Source organism: Danio aesculapii, chromosome 18, assembly GCF_903798145.1.
Source record: "Danio aesculapii chromosome 18, fDanAes4.1, whole genome shotgun sequence".
Lineage (NCBI taxonomy): Eukaryota > Metazoa > Chordata > Actinopteri > Cypriniformes > Danionidae > Danio > Danio aesculapii.
Window position 1 is genome coordinate 41,891,001 of NC_079452.1, and position 11,003 is coordinate 41,902,003.

The 11,003-nt window shown below is 36.6% G+C and overlaps 1 protein-coding gene across 1 annotated transcript; it reads left to right on the forward strand.

Moving 5' to 3' along the window:
- Positions 1-538: 538 nt before the first annotated feature.
- On the forward strand, positions 539-10,661 carry si:dkey-103i16.6 (uncharacterized protein LOC557125 homolog). The gene is made up of 6 exons (XM_056478824.1): positions 539-720; positions 2,507-2,668; positions 2,750-2,982; positions 5,737-5,837; positions 5,920-6,081; positions 8,522-10,661. The coding sequence occupies exons 1-6, from the start codon at positions 545-547 to the stop codon at positions 8,798-8,800; spliced, it is 1,113 nt and encodes a 370-aa protein (XP_056334799.1). The 5' UTR covers positions 539-544; the 3' UTR covers positions 8,801-10,661.
- The last annotated feature ends 342 nt before the right edge of the window (positions 10,662-11,003 follow it).

The following is an 11,003-nucleotide window of genomic DNA, read 5'->3' on the forward strand; positions in this document are numbered from 1 at the left end:
CTACACTCTGAAATAGAGGTACTAAAACCTTGGTCCTCCCCAGGGAGTTCAAAGAGAACATTTATTAGTGACTAGGGCTATATAGGCTAATTTTATAAGATAATATAGACCTTTCATATACAAACGCGTACTTTTAAAAGGTATAATAATATATGGAAATCATGCACATGTTTTGACCGATATGGCGGTGATTTGATGCTTCGCAAAAGTTACAAACATCTTTCCAATATCAAAAGGCTTTTTTGGTGCAAAATGCATTTAAAATAAATTAAGCCAGTTATGCCTTACGCCACAGGATTAAGAAATTTTAATAGTATTACATCCGCTTTTCCCAGTGATGGGTTGCAGCTGGAAGGGAATCTGCTGCATAAAACATGCTGGATAAGTTGGCGGTTCATTCCGCTGTGGCGACCCCAGATTAATAAAGGGACTAAGCCGAAAAGAAAATGAATCCTATCCGCTCAAAGTAAAACTAAATCAAATACTGTAACTTTAACATTACCGTACTTGATGTAACTGTACCTCTCTCTTCACAGGTATTGTGATGAGCAAGGCAAGGTTGAGCAGAGACCGAAGAGTGGCTCCAGTGGGGGTCTCTAGAGTCACCCGCAGCTCCATGATGAGCCCTCAGGACTGTGAGCGCAGCAGAGCTCCAGATTCCGGCCTGCTGGACGAGCTCAGCCTCATGAGTGTCAGTGAACAGCAGGCCTCAGCCGCACGGTCAGACCAACACTCAAATATCACTACACGTTTAAACAACATCGTGATGAAATGTAGTTCAAAATAAAGTGATCTTGTTATTATATCTCATCTTTTAAGCTGCCAAGGGTCTTGTAAAGAATTGTAAATGCAAACCAAGTTATTTTGAATCATTTGGCAAAATAAGTTTTCAGTATTTTGGATAACTATGCTTGAGGAATTGACTACAAGGGGCATCATGGTGGCGCAGTGGGTAGCATGATCGCCTCTCAGCAAGAAGGTCGCTGGTTCGAGCCTTGGCTTGGTCAGTTGGCATTTCTGTTTGGAGTTTGCATGTTCTCCCTGTGTTCACGTGGGTTTCCCCCACAGTTCAAAGACATGTGGTACAGGTGAATTGAATAAGCGAAATGGGCTGTAGTGTACGAGTGTGAATGTGTATGGGTGTTTTCCAGTGTTGGGTTGTGGCTAGAAGGGCATCCTTGCGTAGAACATATGCTGGATAAGTTGGCGGTTCATTTCGCTGTGGCGACCCCTGAAGTAAACAGTCACTCTTAAATATGAGTTTCATTTACTTTAGTTGTGCAATAAATTTGTTAGTTATAAATTCTTTTAGTAATCTCAACATTCGTCAATTAACATACAGCTGTTCTTTCAATATATTCTATTGAATAATATTAGTCAATAAATTAAATCGAACATTGTGTTTGTTGAAATTTGTGATAACTAAGAATAATAAAGGCTTAGAATGTTAAATAGCGTAAGTTAATAATACAAGGTTAATAAATGAGATGAGTATTTAAAATTTAACGTAGTTTGCTAATGTTAACAAGTAAAATTGTATAATAGTGTTACACTGTAAACCAAGTGTACTGAGACATTTTAACAAAATAATTCTGTTTTTGAAAAAAAAATATTTCTAAGAATAAAGCTACTGTAAATAGGATAACTAAACTATACAATGACAAACACAACACTAGTTGTTTTGAAGTTGTTTGTATATCACAATGTTAAAGTAATGCTAATACATAAAAATATTCATATTTACATATTTGATTTGGGATGACAAAACTACAAAAACATACTAGAACAACTGAAAGAACTTAATTGAACAATAAAATAAAGTAAATCCATCAAATATTAAATGAGCGCTTTAATTTTAGTTTTAGAAGTACTTGACCTACATCTTAAATGTTTGTTTAACCCTTGTGTGCTGTTGGGCATGTTTTCGTCCACTCTAAGGTGATTTTGATGACTTTTTTTGATCGCAAAATCACAACACCATAAAATCATGTATTCTTGATTGTTTTACCTGTTGGGAAGAGATTTGATTTTTTTTAAATTGATATGTCTGAGAAAATCAAAATAAGCAGCTGAGCTCTCAAAACATAGTGTATTTATACACACACACACACACACACACACACACACACACACACACACACACACACACACACACACACTATAATCTGCTGTTTTACTCCATAGAACATAGAAAAGCCAGAAATGTTTTTTGCACAGGTCTTTTTTGCCCTGTCTAAAGGGTTAATGCTGCCAACTGATGGTCAACAGTAAAAAATTACCCATTTTACCTCTTTCCAGCAGGGAGAACGAACAACAAACAATCAAGAAAGCATGATTATATGGTCATGATCGTGGCTTTGTAATCAATGTGGTTATAATGGTAGTCAATGGGGCAAAAACGGCCATGAACATAACGAAAAGTTAGTCTTTTTGAACCGTTCACAAGGGTTGAAAAGTGGCCTATAATAGAACCTCAGTTTTGTGTTGTATTTCTGCATCTCCTCAGGAAAGGCAGTAGTAAACCTGCTCTCTCCTCACCCTCTGGACGCTCTGTGTCACGCGGGACTCTGGAAACCATCAGCAGGCTGATAAAGCTCGGACGTGTGCGAAACATTGTGGTGGTTGCTGGAGCAGGAATCAGCACAGCCAGCGGGATCCCAGACTTTAGGTGAACGCACGCATCCTCAAACCTTCAGACTGCTTCTGAAATCATCATGACACTCGCCTAACACTTCTCTCTTTATATCAGGACTCCAGGAACGGGTCTCTATGCAAACCTAGCAAAGTATGACATCCCTTACCCAGAGGCCGTCTTTAACATTGACTACTTCTCTGACAACCCTCATCCCTTCTTCTCACTGGCCAAAGAGCTTTATCCTGGACATCACCGGCCCAACTACGTCCACTACTTCATCCGGATACTACATCAGAAAGGCCTGCTGCTCCGAATGTACACCCAGAACATCGACGGCCTCGAAAAACGTGAGCATAAAGGAACAGTTCACTTTTTTTTTTTTTTTTTTTTTTTTTTTTTTTTTTTTTTTTTTTTTTATACTCGTTTACTCGCCTTTTTTTTTTTTTTTTTTGTTACAAACCTTTCAGTTTTACTTCTGTGCAACGCAAAAAGATGCTAACTATAAAATTGCTAACTATTGACTTTTATAGAATTTAAGGATGCTCATAATAACCGATTTACCATGAACCGAAAGGGGTTTTTTTTGTTTTGTTTTTTTTTTTAAACGATTAATGGTATCAGTTAAACGATTAAAATATTATTAACTTTTTTTTTTTTTTAAGTTTGTCCGCATAAATGTGCAACACATATTTGTTACCTCGTTGGACGGTAATACCTGCAACTACACGTGTCTTCAGACGTATTTTGCCAAAGAAGGAAAACGAAAGAAGGATATTGCTGGTCACAGTTTGACAAACGAGTTGATGCCAAACCTGTGCTGATGCCGATTACCTCTGTCCTGTATCTGCGTCATAAACCGTTTTTTTTTGCACAATTGGAGAAAGAAGTGCGAAATGTGCTCTGCTTTCAAAACAAGTCGTAGCGTCTGGGTTTTCTCTCCATCAGCTTGCGCTTCGGCACCACTCATAAAAACAACAAATAGTTCTAAAGATTTAGTGTACAACCTGCAAAGCAACCATTTTTTTCCATTTGGAAAAGTGCAGCTATTAATAGTTGTTCTATATATTTTTAAAAATAGCCTAATCTATGAATCAAACAAATCCAATTGATTTTTATAGCTTATAAAACATGTATGCAAATTAATGCAATATCATATATAAACAACAAAATTGTTATACGCTATAGTAGACTATACTTTACAAAAAGTCAACATATGTGCCTTGTCATTGTCTTTCATCATGCGCAGTGTGCGTGCATAGACCGCGAGTAAGACGGAGAAAATAAAAGCACACAAGCTCTAAAGTAAAATCAGATGTTCAAGGTTTGTTAAATGCCTATTTTGTGGCGCAATCGATTTGATGTAGCCTGCTTTTTTTTATTTAACAAAGGAAAAAGCAGCCTATGTGAGTTTAGAGAGATTCAGTCAGTGTTTTCCTTTTAAAATCTACATTTGTAATTTAAGTGGGAAAAATATCTAGGGCTTATTTATTTTTTTCTATGTTGTTGGAAATACTGGAGGTGAAGATGTTCTGTATACTGTCGTTCGCATGTTAAAATAAAATCACTATTTTAAAATGCAATATTTAATGTGTCAGTAACAAAATAGACCCATCAATCCATCTTTTCAAAGTAAATAATAATTTAATATTAATTTTAACAGTTATTATTTGGTTAATGAGCGGTGGTTGTTGGTTTGCAAAATTAACCAAAATGATCATCCCTTATAGAATTAGGCCCAATCCCCTTAGCCCTTCCGCTTACCCCTACTCCTCGTTTTGTGCGTTCCCATGAAGGGGAAGGGGTGTCCCAATTCTCTTTAGCTTGAATGCGTAGGGCTAAAGGGAAGGGGTAAATAGCCCTTCGAATGAAGATTTTACAGGACTGCACTCGAAACCAAGGGGTAAGAATTTCCCAGAATACACCAGCCACAGCAGCATGATAGTTGCACCTGGAAGTAAGGAGTTCCCTAAATTAGATTTTTTTTTTTTTTTTTTCTTTTTTTTTTTTTGTCATTTATGAATTTTTACAACAAACTAGCATACGTTTTAATATATTCATAACCTTGTTCGTGTTTTACCGTCATGGTTAAAAACCGCTAAAATAAAATCCGCTAAATTTCGCAATCTATAATCCATAATGATAACTCCTGTATAGCAGTCCCACAACATTCTGACACTCAGATACCCTGTCAGAAAATTCTTATTGCCACATTAGATCGTTATGATAACATAATATATTCCTTCAGTGATTTCTTGAAGATAAATACCAAAAAATAACACAACTGGAATAACTACAGCAGTCGCGACCGTCTGATTTCATATCATGCAAGAGATTGTGATGACATATGATGTGTGCAGGTACTGTAGGGCTGTCCCATTTCTTAGGGGTAAATTTTGAAGCCCTTCACTCTCCGTTTTAAGGGCCAAGGGGAAGGGGTAGGAGTACAAAAATAGGAGTACAAATTTTTTTTATTTATTTATTAATTTATTATTATTTTTTTTTAATATGGATGCCAGATTCTGGTATGTTAATTAATTACATCAATCATGGTTTGTATTACAGCTGGTCTAAAATTATGTTTAAATAATAGGAAAATGAGGCTTTATTTTAAATGTATGCTAATTTGTATATATATTTTGTTCAAAAGTCTAAACATTGAAGTCCACTTTTTTTTTTATATTAGAGTAAAGGTTGTATGTAATGAACAAATTCATCTGTAACCCATATACCTGTCAACCCCTCTTTATTTTATTTATTTTTTTTTTTAACCTGGCATTCTCCTGTTTTTGTTTTTATTTATTTTTTTTACCATTCCGTTCTGCTGTTACCCTATTGAAATTTTCCTCTATATTCGTCTGCCGAACCACCAGGTGGCACCTTTGCTCTCAAATATGGGATTATCACAAGAGTTGCTCAAGAAAATTTAGCTTTTTATTATTTATACCATCCATTAGACTGAAAAAGCACTTAAGGCAAAAGTAAAAAAGTCTTATCATTTTTGCTTGCAATGCCTAACCTTAAACGTCATTGTTGATTTGCTGTGTTTTAGTCATAAGTCAATAGTATTTGTGTGTGAACTGTCTCTTTAACCCTCTCTGTAGTTTGCGGTATTCCTGATGACAAACTTGTGGAGGCTCATGGGAGTTTTGCCACCGCTGCCTGTCACCTCTGCTATACTCCTTATCCTGCAGAGGAAGCCAAGGTAAATGGAGATGAACTAGTCTGTACTGAGTTTGCACCATTCTACGCACCACACATAATCTGCTTTTGTGTTTTCCTCTCAGCAAGCTATAATGAATGGGAGTGTTCCCATCTGCACATTCTGCGCCGGGGCCGTCAAACCTAATGTTGTGTTCTTTGGAGAAGATCTGCCGGAAAAATACTTCCAACATGCTGAAGATTTCCCAAAAGCAGATCTTCTCATGATCATGGGCACTTCTTTAAAGGTTGGTTTAAGTTGTTGTTAAAGAAGGAAATATTAAATTCATGATGTTTCCCAGCAGACACAGGACTTCAACATGATGTCAGATTGACTTTGTATTCCAATGTTGTGGAAAAGTTGCATTTTGTTTATAAAAGAAAATTGCATTGACGTCAGAATCCAACATCAGGCTGACATTAATTTCTAATGTCCAACCTAAAATCAACCAAATATCAACGTCTTGTTACAGCTTGACGTTGTGTGGACGTTACCAATATGATGTCTATCAGATGTTGGATTTTGGTTTTCATACCTGTCAGTATTTAACATCAATATGATGTTGGATTTTGGTCACTTTCTAACACAACCTAAAATCAACCAAATATCAACATCGTTTGATGTCGTTATTGGACATCAAAATAACGTTGTCCTTAGACAATGGCTAGACACTGATTTCTGGTCACCTGATGTCACAACCTAAATCTAACCTAATATTAATGTCTGACGTTGTTAGCCTGCTGGGTTATTGACATTCTTTAACCATCTGAAAACACAAAAATCATAGAGACATGCTTCAAATAGAATGGAAATGAATAGAAAGCTATTTTCATCTGGCACAAATGTCTAAAAGAAGCTGTTTTTTTTTAGATCTGTACATTAGATATATTTTTCTATAATTTTTTTGTTTAATATAAATTTTAAATCTATTTTTATGTACATTATTATTTTGCCAAGGAATATGCAGTATTCTGGTCATTTAAAGTCAATCAAGTATGTTAATATTTTACAGTAATCATGTCCCTATGGCAGGGGTGTCCAAACTCGGTCCTGGAGGGCCGGTGTCCTGCAGATTTTAGCTCCAACTTGCCTCAACACACCTGCACGGATGTTTCTAGAAAGCCTAGTAAGTGCTTGATTAGCTAGCCCAGGTGTGTCTGATTGGGGTTGGAACTAAACTTTGCAGGACACCGGCCCTCCAGGACCGAGCTTGGACATGCCTGCTCTATGGCTACTATAGAATATTGAAAATCAGAGACTTTTTTTTTTTTTTTTTTTTTTTCCTCATTTAATTGGTATTTAGAAATATTAAAATTTAAAGAGTCCCTATTATGCATTATAAAAGGTTACATTTTGGTTTTGGGGTCTCCAACAACAGGCTGATATGCCTGCAAGGTAAAAAAAAAAAACACTAATATGCTTTTATTTGTACCTACCTATCACAAGGACTCCATATGATTTGTTCAGCGACTCATTTGTTCCCAAATCCCTCTTTTACATGAGGCTAAGATGCACTGATTGGTTCAATGACCCAGTCTGTTGTGATTGGTCGACTGGGTTCTGTGCGAGACAAAGGAACGCCCACCATGGCTATGAAGAGAGCCCAATGCAGGAATGCAATAAAGCAGTGCAGTTAAACTCCAGCATATTACTCTACTCTTAACACTAACCCCAAGTAATAACAATGACACACATTCATTATTAATCCACACAGTGACAAAGGTTGAACTATTTTGAAAATTGACCCTGCCACGTGTGTATAAACTGCTGATTGTGGCCATAGCAATGACAAACAGCAGAGGATCACAAGCTCACAATTGCTAAAGGAAGAAGCAGGCATCGCACTTTCAACATGGTTTTGCATGCAATATGTGAACAGCCCATAGAGATTTAACCCAAGCACTGATCTATAATAGACACAAAATTAAATGCATATTTTGCAAACTGCTGAAAACAATGCAACCATTTTAATCACACTTACAGGTTGTGTATGAAGGAGAAACACTTACAGGATCTGGAGGAAGAAACTGGTTCATATAAACTGTGTAACAGTTACTGATAAAGTCCCATACATTAATAGTCTGCTGATCCTTCCTTTTAATAACAAACAACTGGCAAATCCTGCATTGCAGCATAGGTTATTGTATCAATCATCAGAAAAATTGATACACACGGTTGGCTAAACTCTGTTTGTGTTACTGTGAAAATGAACTCATTCATTCATTTTCATTTCAGCTCAGTCCCTTTATTAATCCGAGGTCGCTACAACTTCTCCAGCATATGTTTTTCAATCTATATTTTTAAACAAGATGCACGTTCAGATTTAAACCTCAGCTGGATCTATTCATTCACTAAGAGCTGTGTTGCAAGGTTAAATCCATAATAGAGGGGCTTTTTTTTATTTATTTTTTATTATATATATATATATATCTGTATTTAGATGTATATATCTGTATTTAGATGTCAAATGATCCTGTTTTGGTGAACCAAGTTCAAATGAACACTGGAAACATCTGTAACAAAGAAGTCTTTATTGTCCTCTTAAATTAAATACATCCTTCCTGAATGAATCGAACACACAATACTTTTTCTTTATATGCATACTTTTATTATATATATATATATATATATATATATATATATATATATATATATATAATTTTTTTTTTTTTTTTTTTTTTTTCTAGATTGAGCCCTTTGCCAGCCTGATAAACACAGTGAAGTCCCCAGTTCCTCGTCTCCTGCTGAACCGTGATGCAGTTGGGCCCTTTGAACGGAGGCCCCTGAGAAGAGCTGACTACATGGAGCTGGGAGATCTGTCCGAATCTGTCCGCAAACTAGCAGAGATCCTAGGGTGGCACACTGAGATCCAGACCCTGATGAACAGCAATGAGAACAGCCTTTATTCATACAGCAGCAGCAGTGGTGAGAACAGTGGAGACTCTGAGACAGACAGCATGCACTGATATCACTCTCAAATCTCCTTGTGTATGGAAATTTATTACTCTTTACATCTGAATGTTGTATGTCTGTCTTTTCCTGATCACATGAGAACAGCCTTATTTGGTCAAACGGTGAAACCTGGCCCCTCTGGTGGCATTATTTTAAACAGGAAAAGAAATCATTGTCTGCATAGTGTTCGCTGCTTTTGACTGAACCCCTGTCGTCCAGTTCTTGCACTTGAGGCCGTCTGTAGGAAGACTGTACTGTAATCTAAGCAGAAAACTGTAAGTATGGCACATCTGCACTTCCTGACAGAAAAATAACGTGTCTGGGTGCTGCTGAGAAGACAAAATGAACACATGGCACTTACTTTATTCATTTAGGAAGGCTGATTGTTTCTGGACTAGCCAAAAATGAATCATGCTAAAAGCTACTTTTCCATTTTACAAACCGTATTTAGGATTTGAGGGAATAGTTGGTTGTGAGTGGGTGCAGATAAGAGTTAAAAGGTGGTTCACTTTTAATTTTTTATTATGATATACTTCATGTTGTTTCAAACCAAGCGGATATTCCTTCATTTTTGTAGCAGAATCTTTTTTGTAAATTGATTATATAATCCAAGGTAAAAATCTTTAGGTAAAAATTTGGCACTTCAAAAAGAAATGTGTGAATCCTTCTTAAGAGGGTTCTTACGCTGCTTCATAAGATTTTTATTAAGCTTTTTATTTGCATATGAATATTGATCACCAAACGTAAACCAGTTCCGTTATACCTGCCTGACACAAAAACAAGCCCCTTAATGTTTCTTGTGGAGTCAATATAGAGCCTCATTAGTTCTTGTTGAGCTTAAATGTGCAGTGTGATGCGAGAATGAACCTCATTGGTTCTTAAAGTGATTAACCTAAAAGTAAAACTAAATGTACTCGCTTTCAAGTGGTTCTAAACTTTTCTGAACGTCTTTCTTCTGCTGAATACACACATATTCTGAAGGAAGAACTTTTACATGCATGGTAGGAACAAATAATGCTATAGAAGTCGATTGGCTGTCTTTTTCCCCAACATCTTTGTATTCAACAGAAGAAAGAAATTCAAACCGGTTTGGAACATGGAGGATGAGTAAATGACCATGACGTAATTGAATAACTATCCCCTTAAAATCAAACATGGCTCAACATGCAAATAATGGCTCTCTTTGGTTTAATTAACTTCATTTGTGTTGTTCAAAATCAATTAGACTTTAGTTCATCTTCACAACACAACACACATTGACTGGTGTGTGAACTAACCTTTCAAAGGATTAATTCACCCAAACATTCACATTTTTATTCTGTTATTATTACTCCACGTAATCTCCTGAGACTTTGTCGTCTTCAGAACACAAATTTAGATATTTTAGATGGTCCAGGAGCTCTCTGACCCTCAGAGTCTATAGACATTCAGTCGAAAAACATTGTCAGAACATGTGACTTCAGTGATTCAACTGTAATCAAACGAAGCTCCAAGAGCAATTTCTTATGGCAAAAAAGAACTGTAAATGACCACGTTTGCCTGTGTTCTGCATCAGATGAGGGTGTGCATTTGCAATACAGTGTTTGTGTTGAGCAGGTGACGCTAAAGGTAATATGTCTTACTGCCTGTAGAAAACGTGCATCCTGATAACCTGACGGAGAAGAGAAAACGTTGAACAGTTGTTTTTGCTCCTTTATTTTTTGTGGTGGGTGTTCTTGGAGCATCATATGATCACAATTGAGCGCCACTGAAGTCGTGTTCTGAAAATGCTTTTGGTTTCTTTTCTGGAGTCTCAAGACCTATTATGGAGGATGAGGGAGCTCTTGGATTTCATGTAAAATGTCTGAATTTGTGGATCAACATGAGGGTGAGGGATTACTATTAAAAAAATGATTGAACTGTTTTACATGCTGTATTGGAGATTTTAATGATTTGGTTTAGAAATGCTTGCGCAAAGTACTGGTGAAATGGAGCTAATGTCCAATGGTGTGTGTAAACTTCTAGTCGCTTGTTGGTTGATTTGGTATCCATGGAGTCATGTGTGAGTGAATGGAGTGAGCAGAGCAGTTTCCCCACTGTGTGTTTTCACAGCATTGCAGACCCACTAAACTCTAATTAACGGCTTTGCCTGCCAACAAAGAACCCCAATATCCTCTGTGTGTGTGTGTTTGTGTAGCTAAGACTTTGCACAGGATCAGTGTAGTAGCTGATAATCAT

Coding starts and splice junctions, on each gene's coding strand:
- si:dkey-103i16.6 (XM_056478824.1), top strand. CDS start 545: ATGAGCAAGGCAAGGTTGAGCAGAGACCGAAGAGTGGCTCCAGTGGGG. Junction 721..2,506: donor CAGCAGGCCTCAGCCGCACG/GTCAGACCAACA, acceptor GCATCTCCTCAG/GAAAGGCAGTAGTAAACCTG. Junction 2,669..2,749: donor AGCGGGATCCCAGACTTTAG/GTGAACGCACGC, acceptor TCTTTATATCAG/GACTCCAGGAACGGGTCTCT.